The sequence below is a fragment of the Cyprinodon tularosa genome, unplaced genomic scaffold, assembly GCF_016077235.1.
Source record: "Cyprinodon tularosa strain WSP-4 unplaced genomic scaffold, ASM1607723v1 ctg658, whole genome shotgun sequence".
Lineage (NCBI taxonomy): Eukaryota > Metazoa > Chordata > Actinopteri > Cyprinodontiformes > Cyprinodontidae > Cyprinodon > Cyprinodon tularosa.
Window position 1 is genome coordinate 149034 of NW_024039405.1, and position 24800 is coordinate 173833.

A 24800-nucleotide genomic window follows, 5' to 3' on the forward strand; every position below is an offset into this window, starting at 1 on the left:
ATCTCATTTTGCATTTAAACCCCCAGTTATAACTCATGACTATAAACAACTAACTCTATTCTCTATAAACAAGCAGCTACATCATTAAATAATAGTGCTTCTCTGCACTTGTTCTTATCCTAATCTCTCCCAGAAATATGTAGCTCAGGAAAACTTCTCTAAGCTTTACACCAACTTACCGAGAAGTAACGCACACCCACGGGGTCCTGGAGAAGCCCTTCAAAGCAGCTGGACCAGCCGGCCACCCGCTGCTCTGTGGCCCTCCGATGCCTACCGGCCCCTGGAAGACTACCATTGCTGTTCAGGCTGCTCTGGCTGCAGCATCCCTGCAGCTGGATTCCACTGTAGTCTGCAACAAGTCAAGAAGCATAAATTACTTCAACCTTTTGACTCTTGGTAGTTGAAGGTTGTCAAGAAAAGGTTGACACACTTAGTCCACCACAGATATTAACTCTTTCCCTTTGACTTTTGATTATTTTTCTTATAAGATCATGGGCCTTGCATGTAGCAATCTGTGAAAACCTTCACATCCAGTGATATTGTGTATAAATCAGTCATTCAGGAGGTTCAGGGAACAGCTGTTTTTAATTACTCTGGTCTAGTCCTGTCTGCAAAATAAAAAAATAAGGCTATATGTTACATATTATACCTGTAACTTTCACTATGTTTTGTTTTCTAAGCATGGCAGCCATATTGAAAAGTGATGGATAGTAACTACTTATATTTACCTGAGTAATTTTTAAATAACAAATTAGTTTTTGGAGTAGTATCAATGCACCATACTTTTTAATTTTACTTGAGTAAAATTATCATTAAGTTTCACAACTCTTACTTGAGTTAAATCTTTGACTGCCTGACTCACTATGAGTAGAAAAAAAAAGAAAACAATTGTATTTAAACCTAAAATGCAGGAGACCGATGCAAATAGTTTTAGCCTCACTCAAGTTAGTATTCTCTTTAGTATAAAATCTTTGTTGCTTAACTTTTACTATTAACTGCTGTTATGTCTATAGCCCCATTTACATTACCCTCTGAAAACCGATCCATGCCAAGCTTGGATCACTTAACAGTGCAAAGCTCTGTTCCTTACGACCATTTACACACCACGCTAGCATGGTTCCTCGCCTCCTAGTGATGATTGAAGGTACTACTGCTCTCTAGAGGTAAACAAGAAAATCAACATGACGGCGCCTGTAACTTTCAAGAATTTTGAGGAGAGTCAAGCGAAGAAGGCAGCCTTTGGTGAATTTACTTGACAGAGTCAGCTTTGGGAAGTGGATATGACAAACGATAGTCGGACGTTGAGACTTATCACACTGCTAAGAAGAATCATCACTGGAAATCGTGTGGCATAGTAGAGAAGCTAGTATTTCAATGAATGTCTGAAATTTCATGAAAACGGAGGCTGACTGTGAGGAGATGACATAGTCTGCTCATGCGCTCTTTGTTATCTGAATACTGAGCCTGAACCGAACCTTGCCGAGACCTAGTGATGAACTAGTACCAGTTTAGCGTAGTTCGGTTGTGTGTGGCGTGGTCCGGTTCAGTCGTGCGGGCCATTTACACTCAACAGTTACGTCAATTACTGTACTCGGACTGATCTTGGCACAGTTTCAAAATGGCAGTGTAAATGGGGCTTATGACATGAAGGTTAAGGTAATATACAGTAAAAAGCATACACATATTATATATGATTTTACCCCTTGCTCACACTGGCTCCGGTGCGGTTACCGAGCCGACGGAAACCACAACTCCCGCACACCCCCTCTCCCACCGTCCTTTTGACTACGGTGCGGTGCAGCTCTGCGGCTCCGGGAACAGGTCCGGAGATGTAACTCGCGAGGACAGAATTTCACGTAACTTCACGCGATAACACGGCCCAAATAAGGATATTTGCGAGAGCTTGTTGCGGAGGGCTCCGGCACGCCGCAAGGATAGCTTTCTTGCGGAATTTTCTGCAGCACCGGAGTGTCTCGGTAACCGCAGCCGGACAGCTCAGCAGCCGGTGAGAGAGGTTTACGTCTTTTTAATGACTTGGAATCACTGCGGCGCCGCACCCGACGCACCGCAACGGTAAGACCGGAGTCGGTGTGAGCCTGGGGTCATATGTTTCATGTGAAAAAAAATGATTTTTAAAAGGTTGTTATTTTTCAATATATTTTTCTTTCCTTTAGTCTTTAACACAAAAGGAATTTGAACATAATTTTAAACATTAAACATTTTTAACAGCAATACAGTTACTCAGCACTTGATTGGCGTTTTTACCAAGTATTTATTTACTTTTACTTGAGTGATTTACTGGATGGCTATTTTTACTTTTACTTCTTGAGTACTTTTACTTCTTGGCTATTTTTACTTTTACTTCTTCTTAAGCCCAAAAGTAGTTTTCTTGAGTAGTACGACTTCTTTTTAATCGTTATTGATTCTCAGGAAAGTATCATTTACATAGACATTGGCCTCTACTTCACAGGATTAACTCTAAAATTTGAAAAAAGTTGAACAAGTAAGGCATTGCATTATAGTAGTCCAAACAAAGCATTGATTTCACTTCCCAGAGAAGAATTATAAATAAGAAATAAATAGAGAACAAGAAAAAACAAACTAAAAAGGAAACACAACAATGAAAAAACTTAATTCAATTTAACATATTATGAAAGTGGTTTGTTGAGGAGATCTAATCAAGTTTGGTCTCTTAAATTGAAATCAGATCTTTAAAGTTTTACATAGTCTACCCAAATCTGGCACCACTGACAAAATTGTTCAGCCTTGTGATGAGAGAACCTGTTATTTTTTCCATTTTATATATGTGAAATATTATGTTGATCCAGTGGTCTAAAGTTGGTTTGTCCTGTGATAACCATTTTCTTGTAATATTTTTCTTACTTGCTGTTATTAAGATAATCATAAAATATTTATTTTTTAGGCTTCTTAAGGAATTATACCAAAATACTTATTGATCTCCAAAGGAATGTTCTGTTTGAAAACATCTTTTAAGGCATTATTTATCTTTTTCCAGTAATCTTTTATAATTGGGCAGTCCCAGAAAACATGATAATTGTTTGCGTTTTGATTTCTACATTTCCTCCAACATGTGGGGGGATTTCTATGGTAGTGGCATTTTTGAGCAGGTGCTATAAAAAAATCTTACCAGATTTTTCCATCCAAATTCTTGCTATTGTAGAGATTTATTATATGTCCAATGGTATCTCCACGATTGCCCTCTCTTTCCCATCTTGCTTTGATATGTAGGGTTGAATTGTTTTTGAGATCCATTAGGTTTATACAGAAAAGTGAAACCATTTTCTCTTAATTTTTGATTTATAGGCATTAATAAAAATTTCCATTATGTTTATATTTTTGGCAGTAATTGGCCTAATTTTTAAATGAAGTAATTTTTCGTGGTATTCCACCTGTTTCAGGTATTGAATAATAAAAGTAGCTGCTTAGCTAACTAGCTAAGATTTCAATGTTCAGGGCTGTTTTTGTTCTTTTTTAGACTGGAAGACAGAGAAATCTGACCCATGAGTGCAAACAAAGACACACCATAAACATATCCTGACAATGAGGCCAAATTCTCTAGGCCACTTTTCAAAACAGGAAAGACACGAGAACATGCCACTAAAGTAAGCCAGGTATATACGTATTTTTATCACTTACGAAATGGGAGCACTTTCATTAATCAATTAATTTAATACACTAATTTTAAGGCCTTTGTACATTTCTATGAATTGTGATGGATGCTGTTTCTTCAACACTTCCCGGACTTTTTTACTGCCATTATAATTTGTTCTAGGAGGTCGGATTAAGACAAAAAATAAAAATAATTCAGACCAAGCAAATAATTAAGCATGCTAGACAATGAGGTTTTCTATCAATGTTGTAGTACTAAACAGAAAACTGGATTAATAGGAAACGGCAGATGTTGCTCTAAGGGAAGGAGAAACTAAAAGAAAGCATCATAAAAGGAAAGTAAATGAAAAGAAAACGGGGTGGAGGTTGTGGCTAATTACAGGGAAACAAGGAGCAATAGTGGGCGACTATTTAGCAGTTTGTGGGCGACTAAAGTAGCACCGTAGCCTGAGCAGTACCTGCTATCATGACGGCAGATGGCCACTTTAGAGCTGTGGGCAGACCAAATGAGAGGTGGTGGGTGAAAACAAAAAGGTCACAACAGAGCTGGTTACAGATGAACGGTCATTCTCATTCTGAGCATTCAGAATGGTTGTCATGGACAACAGGCATTATCAAGTTTATAAATGTTCTCAAGAAGACTTTTGTAAAGTGACTAATTTTATCCGGTAAAGTTATCAATATCTGTATAGTGACTTGCGCATGTGTAGGAAGGATTAAAAGCAGGTGCAATTCTTTTGTGACCTTGTGAAATTAAATAAAAGCACTGAAAATGGAAGATGAGATCAGAGACTATGACTAAGGCCTCAGTATGACCTTTTAAACCCTCTTTATGAATGAGTTCCTCTGAATCAGTAGGTGTATTTTTAAAACTATATACAGTAACCTGGTGTGGGTTTATTTTGGTGAATACCTGACATTTGTTTTCTGCCTAGTTTAAAGGGACTTTTGAATCCTTTCTAACTGGTTGTGTAGTAGAAATATACCACAGTACTGAGTTTATATGGTGGTGAACAGAGCAGTTGATGACTCTGTCTTGGCTGATTTCACAGGTTTAAACCAAACTGAAAGTTATATCACCATAAAAGTGGATATAATTAAAAGCTCGAGCTCTGATCGGTGAGCGACTTGTCAGAAGTCAACATTTCTTATACTTATAATATTTGCTACTCCTGAATATTGCCAACAACAAAAGTTGTTTGGAAAGGATTGGATACAGAGTTACGTCTTTTAAGAAAAAAATACTTTCAGCACATTAAAGAAAGGCTGGAGGGAGCACAGGGGAGTTGTACAGTATGGGGTTTTTCCAGGACACTGGAGTTAAATCAAGGATTGATAGTTTCTAGAATACACACTCTCAGACTGCTCTATTATAAAGCTAGCTTCAGTAATTGCTAATGTAAGGACCAAAATGCCAGGTCAGACATTGCGTGTGTTCATTATATAAATTATTAAAGCCTGATAATGGTACAAAGGCTATAAAAAAAAAACATTAATAGAACCTGAAACTGTCCAAATTGATCTCAGCAGGTCAATCTTTGCATGATTTTGTGAAGCAACAGCTAAATAGTTCGGCTGAGAAAGCAGCGGTGAGCTTTTAAAAAAAAAAAGTCCTTTGTCAAAGTAATAATGTTTAATTTACACTAATAATGTGTTACATTGGCACTAGGTGGATACCAGCATCATGGAGATAAACTGGACGGTGGCTCTGTGGAGCAGAGAATAATTCAGAGATTGTTCATCCCTAAATAGAGGCTGAGACCTGAAGAAAAATTAGGCTATTTCAAAATACTTTAATATCGAAAACTGAAGAAATCTGACTCATTACTCATTAATCTATCAGGATCAGAAAACTCTAAACTATAACTAGCAGGCTACATTATAGCCATTATAGGATAGCTGTTTTTGAATTGTGTCACATACTTTCTTTGTGTCACACTGATACTCTAGTATTTTTACACAAAGCTACAATACTGTGAGCATCTTATGCTGAAACTGTCTCCATTTCTTTACATTTATTCAATCTTGCTGCAACATCATATCTGACTGCTTTAAGCAAACAAACTTACCCCAACAACAACTTTACAGGATCTCCCTCTAGAGAATCCAAACTATCACATTAGTGTAAAATGGTTGAAGCTGTAAGATCTGAGCTTACCACATTGCTCAACTAATGAGGCATCTTTAAACAGAGGCTGATCCACATCAGCAGCATCAGACTGGGTGAACTCTTTCCTGCAGAGTCGTGAATGTTGCCAAAAGTGCTATAAAAGGGACGACCAGACAACATGGCCGCTAACCCTACAGAAACCCCAAACACCCTCAACAAACATCCTTTGTAAATGAATGCTGTCTATAGTGAACACGCTATCCTCACAGAGAGACTTTTATTAGGCCATCAATTTATCCATTAGATGAGTTTTTGTCATTTAGTGCCCATTCTGGTCAAAATGTAAGGGCTGCAAGAGTTTCACTTTGGATTAAAGCAGTGCTCAGGATTTGCGTAGGATTGATGTTCAGATAAAAAAAAAATGTTTGTACTCACCACCATCTGATGAAGCTGCAGACTGAAAGAGAACAAAGAGAGACATGAATGAGAGGCTGCCCTTATGACCCGCGGAGCTCAGAGCAGAGACTGAAGACTGATCTGGTGAAGCAGTTTCTTCAGGCATCACAACCAGCTGCTTCGAGGTGTGTGTCATCTGGTTTGTTTTCCAAGAGTGTGAGTCTACACCTTCCACCAGCCCGATCATTTGTTCGTGGGTGGACCTTTGGCCTCCATGACACACACAGCTGTTCACACCTCCCCATGAGTACCCTCTCCTTCTCTCTCCCTCTAAAACACACACATCATCACTGATTGTGTGCATTCCTGCTCATCGGAGTCACGATAATGGCTCATCAAGGCAGACTGCTTGAAAGGCCATCAGTGGCTTCAATGGTCCTCTTCTCACTTGCTAATGCAGGAAACGAGTGGCCTATGTCCACCAACAATGGCACAACAAGGTAGCCAAGGCAGAGACATGATGAATCAGCCCTAATTATTTGGAAAAGCAACATCCAGACGTTCATTTTCCATCTTTCTCTTTATTGTGGAGGTTTGTCTCTCTCCAGTTAAATTTTCTGAGTTCTTCGGCACTGTATAACTGCAAGATGAAATCATTTTCACACACCAGTTGAGGTGTTTTTACTAAATCAGAAAGTATTCCAGAAAAAAAAGAGTAAAAAAAAAAAGAAAAAAGGCTTGTGGCAAAAATCACACCTTCACACAATGGCTGCCCATCAAGAGTTGGGGATTAGTCTTGCAAGCTGCTGGTTATAAGCATTTGTGTTTGTTATTAATATCACACGTTTATGGATACTTGTAATGTGTACAAGGACAAAGGCAAGATGCAGCAATTCTAAAAAAATAACCCTCTGAGGAAAAAAAAGGTTTCCTCTTCCAAACTGTTTAGTGATAATAAACAAGATTCAAGAGGAAATCAGCTTTGATCTGTTAAGGCAAAGACGACATTCCCTTAATATTAAAGTCATTTAAGTAATTCTAAGCCCAAATATAGTCAAGCTGTTTTCAACATTAAATTTAAATGCTGGGAAGAATATCCTGGGACTCTGTCCAAGAACGCTCACAAAAGATTGGTGCGTTGGAGGATTCAATCTGAAAAAGAGAGACTATTTCCAGTCGAGTATTTTTTGATCTGCCACTTAAAAGTGAGAATATGCAAAGCTGTGAAAATGCATAAGCTAGGCTTTTCTTTTGCAGGCTTTACATAGCGCACTGATATTGTGGGCTTCTGAATATTATTTAAAGAGCTGGAGTGTAAAAAGAAAAATCAAAGCAAGAGCTGACAGATCTAATATGACAGCTAAATGCTCAAATGATTTCGCAAGAGCTTCTCTACAGACCTGAGGGGTCATTTCAAAGCACAAAGGGGGAATGACGTTCAGTTCTATTCCAGAAATGGCCACATGTAAAATCTCAATCAGACACAGACCACCGAACCACTAATTGCGTGTCATGGCCTCTTTTACAACTGTGCTTCAGAATCCATCCCTGCATCTGTCCACACCCAAAAACCGCTTCTTCTGTGGTGGCTAAGCATGTGTTCAGTAATCACAGGAGGAGAGGACCAACAGGAATAAGAAGCAGAAACAGAGGAGAGAAACAGAAAGTAGAGGGAGAACGCCCACAGTGTGTGTTTGCCCCACTGGGACTAAAAACGGCAAAAACCTCAAAGTCTAAATCCACACGAGCAGAGTTCATAAGTAGAACAGGGCAGACATCTTGTCACACAACGTGACGTCTTGGTAAATTTTAGTTTTGGTAAAGTCCCCAGATTAAACAGGGAAATTACGAGGTGATGTTCTAGCTGTCTCAAGGGTCCTGGGACACACCTAAAACAGAAAAAGTGTGAATGACAAATATGATAAATATCTACTTCGTGCAAGAGCAGAGATTGTTTAGAAAGGAGTGGAGAGTGTTCTGGGTAATCATGCTCTCCTGTTACATGGAGTTGATGCAATGCCTCATTATTTAGGCTACAGTCATGAATATCAAGCACCTTTCATAAAATTACATTTTTTTTTCAATGGTAACTATACCTAAATAATGTTTAAATATTGTTTATGAGTAATAATGCCTGTACACTCATGGGGAAATTTGATGAAATCCTTTTACCTTAAAATAAAGCTTCGCTTCCCTTGAAAACAGATTAAAATACTTAAAATAGGTCATTATAAATAGTATGAGTTTATGAAAGGGTTTAGAATAATAATTGTTCAGTCACAAAAACATACTAAAGAGATCAACCGATAAGTTGGCTGGTATTTAATTTCAACTGAACTGCTACTTTATCAGCAACAGTTGATAACTGGCAGCCAGAAGCTCCAAAGCAAAATATTTTATTGATCAGGAAACATCTAAATACCTTAACACTGTTTGGTGTGGATGTCTATATGGAGGGAAGATTCAAGGTTCATTATTTTCAAAATCAGTAAGGTGGCTCAAGGAATTGTAGTTATAAGCTATTTAAATGGACCCCGATTGTTATAAGACATATTTACAAGTTTTTCAAGCTATGCAAGAGAGCAACAATTTCAGCAAGTAACAGGAAGGTGAAATGAGGTGAGTTTGTTTCACTATTTAGAGCTTTCGATATCTGTATTTAATGAAAAACTAACAATTTGAAAATGTCGGCAAATCTCAGAGTTAAATCGTTTTGACAAGAAGAAAAAAAGAAAGAAACTTCCATAATGCTAGTAGTGGTGATTGCTAATACAAGATGCTAAAGTCTGTTTTAAATGTCAACTCCCCAATCAATCAACCTTTCATATAATATAGAGAACATGATTCCAATACAGAACTGATTAGTTGTTACTTCTACAGCAGTGGTGTAACCGTGGCAGTTTAAAGAGCAGTTTTGCCAGCTAAATTAAACTTGATTAGGGCCTCAAATTTGACATGACCTTTTGAGAAGACTACTTATAATTTCTGAGAAATACATACTAAAGGCAACTTATAGTCATGTTTTAAGACCTGCAGTATCATTTTCATCTAAATTTTCAGATAAAAAAAAACACAAAAAACCTTTACAGAAAGAGGACAGATTAATTTCCTTCTACTGGATGTGATATCTGTGGGAAATTATGTAAAATTATGTGCAAAGTTTCAAACCCAATGAAATAAAAAAATCAATGGAAAAAAATATCACTGGTACTTTTTAATATCTTGCAAGGTAATTTTTTGTTTTGTTTACATGAAATAAAGTTATAGAACATTTTTTTTTTTTTTTTATTCATATATACATCATTTTAGCCAGCCAATCAGAGCAATAGTGGAAGGACAAAAGAGCCACTTGAAGCTACGGGGCCTCAGGCTGCAAATTTATTTTTGTATTAGAGTCATTATTCAAGCTGCTTGACCTCAATTAATATCTAATCAATCGCCAAGCTTTAGCAGCTATTTAACATATTTATTGGAAAGATTTCCCTTTGTATCATTCTGAGCAACACACTGAATAAAGATAAGACAAAGCAAAGATGACAGATAATGCAGCTCTCAGTATTTTACACTACATTTCATGTTGTAAAATCAATTAACTCAATGTTTATCAGGAACTTAGTACAAATGAGAATTAGAAATTAAACCACGTGGCAAAAACCAATCAGAGCCAATATGTGGCTACAACGCAGGGTGAAAGAGCGCAGAGGAGATAGCAGATTTCAGTCTAAATGGAAGATAGAGAAATCATGATGACAAAGGATTAGTAGGGAATGCTCTTAACCCTATAATGACAAATGTATCGTATTTGATACATACGGTTTCTGAAATGTTTTGTATCTGACACCTTTTGCATAATTTAATGGTAAAAACTTTGCTCAAAATCCTATTGTACACAATCAGATTTACCTGATAACAGCCAGTAGAAGACTACACAAAAAATAATCTTGACTTATCGCATAGTAATAAATTATTATTATCAAAAATGTATTTCTGTTTTTTCTTTTTACATATTTTGTTAAAAGGGCAAATAAGGAATTCAAACCAAAAAAAAGTAATCTGTTTTGTTTTATTCTTGGATCGGGCTTTAAAGGGTTAAGAGATTTGTACGTTGCTGCGTCCTCCATGCGAATTGTTTTCGCTCGCTAGGCGAATTACAGGTGAAATATCAGGTAGGCAGAAGCACACTAAACTCGCACATTTTTTACAGGTTTCGCATTTCGGTGTGAATTGATTGATTGATTTACTTTATTGATCTCACGTTGGACAATTGTGCTTGTTACATTGGGTCAGTAGTCAAAAAGAATGCACCAAAATTTATTATTTGTTTTTTATTGTGAAATATAATTTAGAAGCATGTTTTACAGCTTGATATTTGTTGCCCCTAATATAAGGCCTCCTCCCAGAGGGGATAAATGATGCTGGTTTTGACAGTAACTTATGTCATTTGTCATTTTTATTATAAAATAAGTGAGAAAAAGAATATGAATGAATCAGAGTTGTTAGGAAAAAAATATTTTTTAAGCCATACCACGAGGCCCTTATGTGTTTTTGGAAAACATAAATAGCAGTGGTAAGCAAAATGGTCAGCCATATCACCTTTCCTTTTTCACAAAAATACCATAACATTTTAAAGGAAGAAAGAACAGAAAGTTGTAAAACATGGAATGGCCAAACTTTTGTTCTGGGGCTACTTTGCTGAAACTGGCAAAGAAAAGGTTCAAACTGTATATATGGCAGATCTCAAAGGCTGAGCTGAAAATATTCAACTTCTTACAAGTTCTTTCAGAAGCCCAGATCTTAATCTAACTAAACATCGTGAATAAAAGTAGTTCAAAGATGCCACACTTTAAATTTCAGACAGTTTGGGCTGTTTTTACTGTAAGCATGGACAAAAAATCATAAGGCTCCAGTCAATTTGCCCAATTCCCAATCTTTACCACCAATTAGTTTACATGCATTACAATATTTATTTATTCATGCTTTGATGTGCTATGTAGAAAACAGTTCAAAAACTGATTTATTTATTTTAATCAATTGTATATAATCTCAAGAATTTGTACTACACTTCCTTCACTGACCATGGGGTAGATCCCTACATTGTTAATTAATAATGACTAATTTGAACCTCTGTTTGTAGATATTATATACTGGAAACAAATAGATTTCTTACAAAAGACTATGAATAGATATAAAAATTACTTTAAACGGCCAATTGTCAAAACAGGTACAAAGAGTCTAACTACTGGGTAGGAATTGATGCATTTTCCGTGGCAAAAAAACCAAGACTGCATATTGCAGTCAGGAGACCGGTAAATAGCAGTCAGGCAGCATAACAACTTGCTTTTATGTGTTGAATATGCAATAACAAAAATGGCTTTTAGGCTAGACCACAAGTATAAGTCTGTATTTTAGGATTCACAGTTTCTTTGCCCGCCAGTCTCGTACAGGTGATGAGCCATTTAAACAGACACCAGTTGTCCGTATGTTCTTTTCCACAGTTTGCTCCTCTAATAACAAACTCCTCCGCGTGGGTGGCTCTGTAGCATTTACATTAGACCATTGTTTAAATGTTCAACACCCCAGCTAGAATCTGTAGAGTTCACTTAAATGGATAACACAGGTGCTCCATCTGAAAAGCTAGTGATTAGGCTTTCCAGTTGGGAAAGGTTTCACTGTGGGATGACCTGCAGACCATATAGCCAGACTAACACAAGGTGTAGTTATGTAGTGTATCGCCCAGAGAGAAGCCTGGCTAAAGTATGCAGTGAGTGGAAAGGGAAAAGTAAACAAATTGTTGAGAAAATCTTGGAGAAATGCACCAGCACCACTCCCTAATAGGGTATTTCAGATGTTACAAAAGAAATCTTTATTATCTTTAAGACTTTAGTTATTACTTTCAGGCACTTTGATGAACTAAGACATTTCAAAACTAAACTTTGACTCAATCGAGGCTGATTCTAACACGTTTCTAACAACCGCGGTTCCCTACCGTTACAGACAGATGTTTTCAGCTGGCTAGCGAAAGAGACGAGCGACAGAGACCGAGATTAATGAGAAAAACAGCTGACTGAACAAAACGAGTCTCCTCGCTTGAAGCTCTAGAGAAGGAGGAGGCCCAGCCGGGGAGACTACTGTTTACTTACAGTGTTAAAGTTCCAGCTCCTTTTGAAGGAAAGTCTCTTTTTGAGACTCATTGTTCCCCGGTCTGTTACACGAGAGGCATACAGGCAGGACCTCTGTGTGTGTGTGTGTGTGTGTGTATGTGTGTGTGTATTCATCTGTGCATGTGCTAATGCATACCTGAACATTCCCCACCCAAACCTCTGCAAACCATGTCTGAACAAGTTGGAGAGAGGGAAAAAGAAAGGGAGGGTAAAAGAGGAAGAGATTTGACAAGGTACAGGACAAAAACAAAAAAAATAGAAAGATAGAAAGAAAGAAAGATCAGAACGATGCATGTGTGTGTTGGGGGGGTGCTTTCAAAGAGGGAACGAAAGCTTTTCTTACTCTCCAGCTGTTGCCATGGTGACCTGCTTCACAATACACACATATGCTCTGTCAAAAGTGTCATGGATGAATCAGGAAAATTAACCCCTATTTATTCCCTGGCGCAAAATCCAAACTTGCTATTTAGAGAAACCACAGTGGCCTGCCCCTGCCTGCTCTTTTGTTTCCAATCGAGGCGCTCTCAAAGGGAGAAGAAAACACAGAGTCAGTTTAAATTGAGACCACATGAATGTGTTTCATGTAAATGAAAGTTAGGTAGGACCACAAGCTGAAACACAGCCTAGTTATCCGCTGATGCAGAGCTTCCTTCTCCGAATGACAGTTATGTCTAGGGTTGAAACAAATAATCAGATTAATCGATTAAATAATCGCCAACTAATTTAGTAATATATTAATTGTCAACTGGAGTATAGAGACTCTAAAATGTGCCTTTAGCTGACGGAGAAACCCATTTAGAGCCGTGATTATACCAAGATTGTAAAAAAATATATATACATATGTCAATATGCTCTATCCAGACCTCCTCTACTGGAAAAGTTTGAATTTCATGTGGTAAAAAAGTCTTCTTTACTGAAGTGAATAAGATTCACTTCCATATAGAAAGCCCATATTCTTATCTTCAGGTAACACAGAATAGATGTCAGATTAAATAATACTACTTATACTTCAGTGATAGTATCTGTTACTTTGTTGAATGTCTTGTACCATGTTGTGTTGTGCTGTTCTTCTTACATCTCTTTGCAGATGATGAAGCAGACTGAAGATGTTTTATCGTTATCTCCCTTTTATCTCCTCTCTCTTTCATCTTTTCTATTTTTTTTCTGTTTTTCCTTTCCTGTTCTACTTACATTGCAGTGTCCATATAATCTGTAAAACTCCCTGCAAAATTATAATAAAGCTATTTATATGCAAAAATCAAGCGGAACACCATGACCATAGCCCTACTGCTCCACTTGTGAAAGTAAAATCTGTTGGGCTCTATTTGGCATCAAGACAGTTATTCTTATTGCCACAACGCCAGACAGCACACTGTTAGAAAAAAAGTCTTCTTTAAAGAATCTTTGGCTATCAATTATTAATCAATAATCAAAATAATAATCGACAGATTAATCGATTTGCAAAATAATCATTCATTTTAGCCCTATTTGTTTAATTAGTACCCTATTCCAGCATTTTAACCCATTTAGCAGTGAAATCTAAATATATACACATATCTTTTCTGAACAAGTGATTCACTCCTCAGTGGGACTCTGTCTCTGCAAACTTCTTCAACATGTAAAAACTGGATAAGGTAGTGTTCTTTAACGGTTTGCTCATACATCGTTAGATCTGACCACAGTATGACAGCATGCGAATTAGTGGGAAAGGCGGCATTTCTTCCCAGAATTAGGCAGTATCTTATTAATCTTAGTTGTGGTGTAAGGTAATAGAGGTAAACTAATAAGAAAAAAGACACAGGGGGAGGAAGAACATAATTTATTACTATTAATAACAATAATATATTTTAAACAATCCAGACTACATTCTTTTTTATCTTTAACTATACGTTCATATCTCACTCACAAAGATACAGGCTTTAACCTTTATTGCCCCTAAAATCTAATTTATACATTAAATATGACAACCGTGGGAAAATCGTGGAGAAATCTTTGGATCTGTCTTTAAATCTGTGGTTTTATGTTGCAATGTGAGATGTGTTGTTGTTAGTGCCTTGCTATCAAAGAAAACCTGTGATAATTATCTTTCTAGAGATATCCTGATCTGATACTGACACCAAAAATCAGTCCGATACAAGCCAAAGAAATTACTGTTGGATTATATTGGCCTCCATCCAAACTCTCAGAGGTGACAGGCACAGAAAGAACAGCATTTGGCTCTAGCATTTCTATCCAGTAGTACTTGTATCCTGCATACAGAGCCAATGTGATCACAATAACAGGGTCTGCAAACAAAATAGGAGACTGTATGATCCTAGATTAGGAGTGATTTTAGTCCAAAAACGATCTTACTGCTTAAAAGAAATTTCTCATAAAGAAGTTTCTGGTCTACTGGTTTATTATTTTTATTTGCTTCAATAGTAGAATATTTTTATGTTTATATTATATGTTATATATTAGAATATTTCTAAGTTTAAAGGTTATAACTACAAGTTTGACCCCTCCAGATCAGTAAGTGGTGCACTCACGTTCGCGTGCACTATAGCAATCTCCACATGGCTAATGAGCCCCTTTGCTTCCTTTACTTCACCTTAATGCTCCAAAGCAGGACCGATGTTCACCTTTGCTTTGCTGCTGTTTTTAGATATTTTTGGGCTTAAATTAAAAAAATGCAACCCCAAGAAAAAAAACCTTTTTAGCTCTATCATGGAGCTACTAGGATCTGGCAATGCCTAAGCTCCATCTCATGTGACTTCAACCTACTATTCCACTTGGTGCTAAATCTTTTAATGTCAACATAAGTAAATATTTATATATTTTGGACCCGTAAAACTATTGTTTATTTAATATATTTTGTTTTCAGTAAAATCTGCACCGTTCTAGACAGTCTGACATTTGACCATTCTGGGTCTTTTTTATCACTTGCTTTCATAAAAAATGACGCAATGACCTTTAAAGATTATGTAACTAATTGGTTAATAATAACTGGGCCGGTTGCTGACTGTTGTTTTTTAAAATCAAAAAAAAAAAAAAAGTTGTATTGGTACACTAATATATCCGACAGTGCAAGATATTTAGAAGGAAATTTAATAGTGGAAAACTCACAGTGTGAAGGTCGGAACATACCAGACATGATTACGCTTCTGATCTGACGGGAAATTAGGTCATATGAAGTTGTAGCCATTAAGAATGGACGATATACATGGGGTTCATCAGAATGCACACCATTCTCTCTAAATGTGTCTGTGTAGCAACAACCGAGGTAGACCCACAGTCTACTTTGTTTGCACCTGCAGAGCAAACCAGTCAGGTTCCCCATGTAGTCTCATACATAATCAATACAGTATTTTAATAATCAACGTACTTTAGCTATGCTAGGGCCTCAGGAGAGCAGAAAACAGATAAAAGTGAAACAGTGATCCTCTATGAGTTTCCCAAAAATAAATGTGGGACAAAAAGGATACTTCATGTACCCATGCAGAAACGCGTGGCTTTTCCAGCCGTGTGTCTCTTGTGCAATTCACTTGTACAGTGTTGCTTTCCATCACGCTTCTCTGGGTGTCAATTTGAAAAGTAACTTTGGAATTTTTAGTTATATGTTTTTAAATATTTAGATTTTGTATATATTGATTTATTATTCAGATTCTATGGTTACTATTGTGATTTCTTAATCACAATAGTGTTTGCATTAGTCACAATTGCCAAAATCTAAATCTGAGCAGAGGTAAACATTATTTTTTCAAAGTCTTTGGTGAAATCACATATTAGGAGGGACATCTGTTGTCACAAATGGTGAGGTGATCCCTTACTGTAGCTATTGTCCTCAGAACAATTTGGGATTATAGAGGAGACCGTGTAGCCTTGTGAGACAATCCTTATCTCGCAAGCTTTCAAGGTTTCACTCGCAGATCAGTCTGGAGACTCTCTGTTAAAGAAAATTTGGAGCCGTTCACCAAACGAACATCCAATCAGTATTGGCTTTGAGGCGGGTTGAGGTGTGACGCAACGAGAAGCGCGACAGTTCAGTCTAAAGAACTTGGCGGCTTCAGCCGATGAAACTAGCGTTAGCGTGGCTATCGAGTATTTCTTCACTGAAAGAAGAGCAAAACACTGCTCTGGAGGCTTTTCTCAGAGGAAGAGATGTTTTTGCTCTTCTCCCGACTGGTTTCGGCAAGAGTAGCCTGGCTTGTGGTTGTGTTTTCGTCGTCGCTCTGTTAGTACGTCATATGCTTCATTGATCTGATTGGTTTACTTGGCCCGTCTATCACCAACATAGGCCAATCAGCTAACCAGTATTTTCGCCCCTTCCCAAAATTACTTCAACGGAAGGTTTCCAGATGGATATGCGGAGCAAATCCATCTGACGGAGTCAGGTTAGAGACCGTGTGGTTAAACAGATAATTTTGTTTGTTTATACTAAATTCAACAGTCTTACATGTGTAATCCAGCAGGCTAATATTTGTATTACCAATAAAGGTGAGATGCCTTACAGCATCTGAGGCTGTGCAGTATGGCTAAAAAATGTATCACATAATAAGCCTTTCATAAAAGAACATAGATCGTTATAGTAAAAAATTAATTCAATAGAATGTTTTTATAATTTTGCTGAACAGATTCAGAACTGCATGGCATTCTAGGTGAAGTCAGCTTTGGAAAGTATTCTCTAGGCCAAGCTAGGCAATGTTGGTTGTAGTGCTGACCTCTCTTTAAAGGATAACAGTCCGTCACCATAAATGTGAGACCTGCACCTATACAATTATAAAAACAATTTCGTAGGCAATGTAAACATAAAGATTGAGAATTTCAATTTGTTGATGATAAATAAAATACTTATGTATAAAATATTATATTTCTGTTAGTAAATCCCTGTAGTTATGACATACTGCAGAATTCAAATGTTGACGTAATGTGAAAAAACACAATTTAACTATGTATCATAACTTTGCACTTTACGTTTGTTGAATTCATTCACACCAAGTCTCAGCTTATGCTTATTTGAAGCTCTGATTTGAACCCCTGATACCACACATCATACTGGTTGTGAGGAGATAGAACATGTTGAGTTCAAGAGAACAACACAGGATTTGAGCCGAATGTTTGGTCATTAACTCCTAAAAAGTATTAACCCCCCTTTAATAATCACAGATTTGAAAAATCTTAAAAACCTGTACCGGTAATCCGTGAAGAACAGTGGTTACAGAATAAAAGCTTTACAAAGTTTGGATGTTCTCAGCTTGCAATATTATGTTCTAAAAATAAAAGGAAAAATATAATCTCTCTTGGAGTGTGTGAAAGATGCAGTTTGAATATGTAAAAAGAGGTGTCATGCTTGAGGTTGGAAAAACTGTTAGAGGGGAACGTGGAGTTGCAACTCCCAGTGGAGAAGCCTAACCAACCTTGGACAATAAATCCAACCCGGTCACCTTGTATGTTAAAAATAACAAAAGCTTAAGAAAAAAAATGCTTTTGAAAAAAAAATTTTCTGAGTCTTAATATCTAATTTAATAATTCATACATTGTGTTGGGATCTGGAGATGTACCACCTTTCTCCAGCAGAGTGCGCTGTGGGTCTCCTGGGCTTGGAGCCCTCCAGCACACCTGACGTTCATCAACCCATCAGGAGACCTGCCTTCATAAGCAGCAACCAGACCTTCCTTCGACACCGCAGTGTTGACCTAGTTTGGTTAGCGAACCTGAGCCTCTGTTACCTGAAAGAATCTTTGTTATCTCATGAGAGAAACCTGATTCTAATCTGCCTCTGTCTTTGCTCACAGGAAACCTGTCTCAAGTCTGAAGCTCTGGATGAGCTTAACCTGCCTGCCAGCCCTGGTGAGCCAAACCTGAAGATTCCAATCTGGATTCCTCCTGCTGCTCTCAGAGAAGAGCTGGAAACTCTGATCAAGGTCTGCCATTCATAGTCAGAAGCTAGACGCTGCTGCTGCTTTGTGCACTCTGCTGAACCAACAGTCTCTGGACCCAACCGGTTCCCTCTCTCACAAGCAAAGCCTGGACTTCTTCAAGGTAGACTCTGAATTATCTAAAGACTCAATTAATCATCTGACTGCCTGGCTAATCAAACTGTCCGTCTCTGCAGACATCAGTGAACCCAACCCGGACCAGTACCTGAACCAGTTCATGTCTTTGTGTGAAAACCTTTTCAATAAACTCTGTTACACTTTTACTCAGCCTCCGTTTGTGTTCTGCATGTGGGTTTAGCTTTAAACCAATCATGACACATTGTGCTATACAACTATCTTTATTACACAAGAAAATAATGTCTTCAAATATAAACATTTGATAAAAATCTTTTGAGCTACCAAGAAAAATTCTGAATTTCAACGTATATTTCAAAGAGAGCACAGGTACCATCTGAGGTTTTGGTACCACAATATGGGGACCATGAGAATGAAATCTAAATAAACTTAACTTTTAATCATAGATTTAATTGTTCCCAAAGTATGTATCAAATTGTTTTTGTTTAGTGTAAAATAACTGAGGTGAGTTTGAAAATAGAAATATTTCAGATGTCAAAAAGCCAGGGAACACCAATGCGGTGCCTGTGGGAACTACGGCACCCTCAAGAACCCCAGGAGATGCCCAGAGCCTCTTCTAAAAATAGCAAAACTCAAGGAGAGCAAAAATCAGTGACCTGCGTCTAAATATCACTTTATTCTGTTGCTCTTTTTCAGTCATACTCGCATAAAAGAGACTTGAAAATATCAAAAGAAACAGCGTAAATTTTAAATAAATGTATTTTATATGAACTTTAGGTATACTCTGGCTCTTCCTCTTTAAAGATCATTGGTAGCTCATCATATCACTCAGTCTCCATGAAGTTGCTCTCAGCTTCAAAAACTTTGGTGACCCCTGGTCTAGACTGACAGGAAGCTGCAAAGCAGATCCTAATCTGAGCGTTGCCAGCAGCTGTTGTAGAATTTTAATACTGAAAGACCTTGTGCTACGAGCTCTCATTACGTCCCCTGGTAAAAGGTCAATACATCTACTTTACATTAATGATATTTTCACTTTCTCTAGAATAGTAGCTGAAGAAACTGCCATCTGTGTCATCCATTCAACAAAAGAGAATATAAGAAATCCTTCAACACTTTGGTAACTTGAAGCTGAGCTCTAGTTTTTATTTGTTTAGAGGATATGTAGGGATATCAATAATCTAATTGTGGATCTAGTGACTGTACTTTAATGTACTTAAATTGAAGGTCAGGTTTTTTGTACTACATATAATGGGATCCATTTTAAGCATCAATAAAATGCCTAACCTTCTGAGTATAAATTATTTTTAGTAAATCTTTCCTACAGTTATCCATGTTCGCGCTCTAACAATGTTTCACTGAGAGATCAGTACTGCAGACAGTTTAATGTGCACATGTAAAACCACCCTATGAATAGAGCTGCATGCGTCCCTCTTCAGAGTCACGATCAGTTCGAAATGTATTAAAGTGCAAATGCTATGGAGCCACAGTGTCATCCTGTGTACCTTAAAACAACACAGGAGTTTTAAAAGGAGAACCACCCACAGATTGTTGGCCTCCTCTTTGAGAAAAAAATAAAGAAAATATAACCCAAGCAGAAATCTTTTATTTTTTTGTTATTAAAAAACAAATTCCTACTAAACAGAAACACATTAAACCCTGTTTGAGGTTATTTAAGCCTTTCTGCCAACATAATTTTGCATTTGGATTTCTGCACTTACACCCACACTGAAATAATGCTGCATTCTTGTTTTGACCAAACAGAATACTTCCTAGTTTTTTCAACAGACTCAGGATGGCCCTCTAGCTTATGTTTTGAGGAAAAAGAAGTTGACCTTAATTTTTATTTTATTACTATTATCACCCCTCCCCCAAAAGAGGCAAAGTTTAATTTACAAAGTAAATTACAGTGCATTTGATTAGCTCTAGTTGCAGCTGTAAGACTTTATTATTTTGAATTGCACTGGAACAGCTTCTGGTGCTCCAGGAAGCTCTGAGTCTAATGATCCCACTGTGTTTGAGGCGAGAGGAAAGAATTTTGACACAGAAAAGGGAATGAAATGCTTTCATGTGAAGATAGAAATCTGTCATGCAGTAATTAGAAGCTGTGCTCAGTAGCGAGCTGAGTCATCAATAACTGCAGCAACATGAATCTCCAGACGCAGAGCGGCCCATTTCAGCACTGCAGGTCTGATTTTACCCTCTGACCTCTATCATACGGAGAGCTAACTGCCCCACGGTGATACATTAAACATTTGCAAGCGCTGTCGTGACAAAACCCCTTTAGGTTCTCAAGTTTACTCTATGTTTGTGTCAGGGCGTACGGAGAGCGAGCGCAGCGCCAGCGCTTGATTGAATCGATTTGTGAAACGGGTTTTTAGACAGGATTCAGAGCATCAATAGTTACAGCTTGTCACAAGACTTAATTGCGTGGTTAAGTGCTGTGCCAGGCAGTCATGACTGCACAAAGACTGATGATAATCTAAATGTGCTATCTGTGGAAGAAGACAATCTAGCCCCCTGGAAAAAAAAAATCAACAAGAAAGAGCCAACTTCCTTTGGAGCAAGGGAGGGTGAGGGTGCGGCAACTGATAAAATGGAAGACACATTTCTTTCCAGCTCATGCATGAAGCGCGAGGAAGCGAGGGAAATGGAATGAGGACAGGGACTTTTACAGCTCTTATGACAGTATGTAAATAATTATAGACACCTCAAAATCATAGAGCTATAGAGTGAGCTACAGTAAGATTTACTTTGTTTGTTATTATTTATCCTGGGACAAAGATTGTTAAACATAAAAAAAAACTGAAGGCATTTAATGACCATAGAATGCCTAAAATGTCAGAAAAGGTGTCTGATACCACTTGAAGTGTTTCTTACACTACAACCACAAACGTCAATGTCAGTTATATTTGGATTTTATGTGATAGTCCAACACAAGGTATAAAATAGCAGATTTGCTCAGACTCAATCAGACTGGAACTGCAGTGAACATCAATACCAAGTCTGGCTACAAATTCTGAATTGGATTTAAGTCCGGTCTTTGATTAAGCCCTTCTACCACATGAATATGCAATACAACAAACCTGCTGGCTGTATGTTTAAAAAACTCTGGCTCCACTGTGTTCTGATATCTCTAAAAGTCATCCATGTTTTATCATGTGGACGATGTGTTCAGTGTAACAAACAGTGTTGGTTATCAATCCCACTTGAGAGTTTTGCAAGTAGGCTTAAATCTTTTAATCTCCTTCTTCCATGTGTTTGCTGAGTCCTGTATATTCCTCAGTGCTGATTTTGAATGGGAAATTTTAAGGCTGTATATCAACCTCCTAAATCTTATATTAAAGCCGTAATTGTGGCTTATAACTGTCCGATTGACAGTTTCTGCGCAGCCTCTCCAGAGCCACCATAGGCCTGCTGTCTGCTGTCATGTGGATGGCAAAGTCTTAGTAGGTTTTGATTTTTGTGCCATATAGTCTTTAACTTATTTATCGGATGAGGGATTAAAATTTCTCCATGTATTTTTATAAGGTCCACATCTCTGTGACCACTTTTGCAATAATCTTTTGCTGCTGTGACACCACAATTCCCTCATTGTGGGACAATAAAGGGATTTTCTATTCTATCCCATTATATTCTATTACCTTTAGGGTTTGAGATACTTTTTTCATAACCTAAGCCTGCTTTTGAATTTCTCAACAACCTACTCCATGTCAAATATCTATGATAATATTTATATTATCATATATTATATTATATTTATATATTATTTCTATGTTGGAGAACTTGCAAAATAGCAGGGTGTTCAAATACTTATTTTCCTCACTGTATCCCTCCTTCCATCCCTCCAACCAACCATCCATCCATCCATCCATCCATCCATCCATCCATCCATCCATCCATCCATCCCTCCAACCATCCATCCATCCATCCATGCTTTTCCTTAGATAAAAAAAATCCTTTTACCTTTATTTATTTTTTTATTAGATTGTGTATCTCTTGACTTTATCTTGTATCATGTGCTTTTATTACTTTAATCTGTTTTCCCAGTGTGCCTACTGTTGTATGTTTCACTGTAATCATTGTGACTTATAAATCCATGGATGTTGTTAATGAATATGGGTTTCTCTTAAATGGGCTAATGTCTATCTAAAGAAAATGCATCTTTATTTGTCCTTTTTGGAGGTTCCTTTTGTTATTTTTTCCATCAATAGCCCCTGGATAACTGTTAACGGAGCTGGAATAGATAGCCTGTATACCTGATGTAAGTGAAAGGTCTAAAATGATCTATAAAAATCAGATATTAAGATGTGAATTGTGAGATGTGACAAGGGTGGACATATGTATGTGTTGATATAAAATTTGTTATTGAAAAAAAAAAGTAAAAAAAAAAAATCCTTTTACCAATCTGATTGAATTGCCTCCGTCTTGAGATGCCACGTGAACCGAAGCTATATGAATACACTGAATTGAATTTATAAAGGGCCAATCGATCAAGTTATTTTATGATCAATATTCTTAGTCATTGTATAAATAAAACCAACTGGTAAAAAGATTTTTTTATGCCGTTAGTTCAGTAAATGCACTTTTATTTTGGAAGATAAAATTTGAGTCCACAATTTTGGCAATATAAATGTGACTGAAAACTAAGTAGAAAACACTTTCTCTTTAAGTTCACAAGTTCTTTTAGTACTTATTCAAGATTACTAATAGTTATAATAGGAAGTGACAGAGTGAACAGAATGAGCGGCAATGTGTTACTGTCGTGGACGTCTTTTAACCAATTTACCAACTAATTGCCCCCCTAAACAGATAAAGATCTTCTATAAGGCACTTTAAAGGAGCTGAGAGCTCAGGAGTCTGGCGCTTGGCCATGACCCAAGTAAAACACTCCAGACATGCATAAAGAGACAGAGATTTTTACTGTAATCCCTTCAGCAAAACAAATGAGTTGCACTGAGAGGTGCACAGGCGATTTGAATGCACACACAGGCCGACATCAAACTACGTTTCAGCTTTTAATCCTTCCGATCGTCAGTAATCTACTGCCTATTTTCCAACCCTCCCAGGTTCACCACAACAGATGGTCAAAGCTCTTCCTCTTGTCTGGATTAAACCAGGATTCTCGTTAGTCACTTATTGCTTAAAAGGATAAAGTAAAATAAAACAATCCTTTATAGTCTCTTGGTGGGGAAGTTCAGAATGAAAAAGGAAAAATGAAGCTGACAACATGAGCTGGGTCTGCTATAGAAGGAGAGGTTTATTCCTTCCTTTTTGCTCTCCAACTTGCTGCAGGGTTGGTAACACAATGCTTTAGCCTGTACCAAACCTCTTCTGTATTACTTCAATGTAGAGTTTGATCCCAAAAAAACAAAAAAAAAACTGCATACCTCTGCATGTACCTGCATAGCCTATAGCATAAAACGCAAAATAACACAAAACAAATCCAGCTCTTTAGTCTCTCCATACCACTGGCAGGCTTGGTGAAGGTAATTTGACACAAAAAACAAGTTTGAAACAAAAGAGTTGAGCTCAACTACACAAACAGAAGGAGTTCAGAGGGAAAGAAAGCACTCATCACGACCCCTCCCACCACAATTTATTACAGCAGAGAAAGGACTGCTGGCATGAGCCCGGAGGGCCTGAGGTGGATAAACCACATGAGATGCCGCCACACCCTTGTTGTCCCCTTTCCGAAACCCCCCCCCAGAAACGGACTTTCCAACCTGAACCCGACACTTATAATTAGCTCTTTTAGCCCCAATCCCCCCAGTTTTCCACCGAACTAAATAAAACTTGGAGTAGAGTGTTTTGATAATCACTGCAGCATGGGTGCATTTGTTGTGCTTCGATGAGAGCGCGATATGAAACAGTATCTGCATCCTGAAATATTTGCTGTATGTTGCAAATACCAGGAACTGCCGTTACTGTTTACTTTCTGTGCAAGTCTGACTGAGTCTCCTGCCAAATTGTTTTGGTCACGGAGGAAATTTGAGCTGGTCCAATAAAATGTTTCTGTTTAACTTTGTTTTTCAGTCCTGGAGGTAAAGAGGGTCCAAGTTCAGACAAAAAGCAAGAAACAAAAGACTTTTAGAATCCTGCTTTTTTATTTGCACATTTTGAAACATTGAGTGAAAAGGCTTAAAGCACATTTATCTTTTAAAGCAGTTGCATACTCTAATACAGACAAAATCTGAATAAAAAAAAAACATAACTTTTGTTTTAAGTCCATTCATTTGGTTGAAAAGAAACACATAATGGGATAATTGCTTTTAACAAAACTACAAGGGCCACACCTATTGCCACTAAATTCCTATTTAAAATCACAAATGGGCCATTTTTTATATACGCTGTACTTTTTAAAATGGATCAGAAAGCAGAGAAGAACTTTCATCTGAGACTATAGCTATTTACTTGGGGGTTTGAATTAAAAGTGACACTGAGGAACATTCCTCTTTGCAAGCTTTAAATGTTCAAAAAATAGTTTATTAAAAGGTTAAAACACCTGGAGCT

At 37.4% G+C, this 24800-nt stretch overlaps 1 protein-coding gene across 5 annotated transcripts in view; it reads right to left on the bottom strand.

Moving 5' to 3' along the window:
• Nucleotides 1-24800, bottom strand: part of rgs12a (regulator of G protein signaling 12a) — a 66003-nt gene that overhangs the window by 24527 nt on the left and 16676 nt on the right. For 3 of the 5 annotated variants that reach the window (XM_038309124.1, XM_038309125.1, XM_038309123.1), the window contains exons 4-6: nucleotides 6176-6197; nucleotides 4089-4121; nucleotides 180-349 (exon numbers count right to left, since the gene is read on the bottom strand). In XM_038309124.1, coding sequence (XP_038165052.1) covers nucleotides 180-349; nucleotides 4089-4121; nucleotides 6176-6197 — 225 coding nt within the window. The remainder of the gene's footprint in view (nucleotides 1-179; nucleotides 350-4088; nucleotides 4122-6175; nucleotides 6198-24800) is intronic. The other 2 variants (XM_038309127.1, XM_038309126.1) reach the window with 1 other exon arrangement.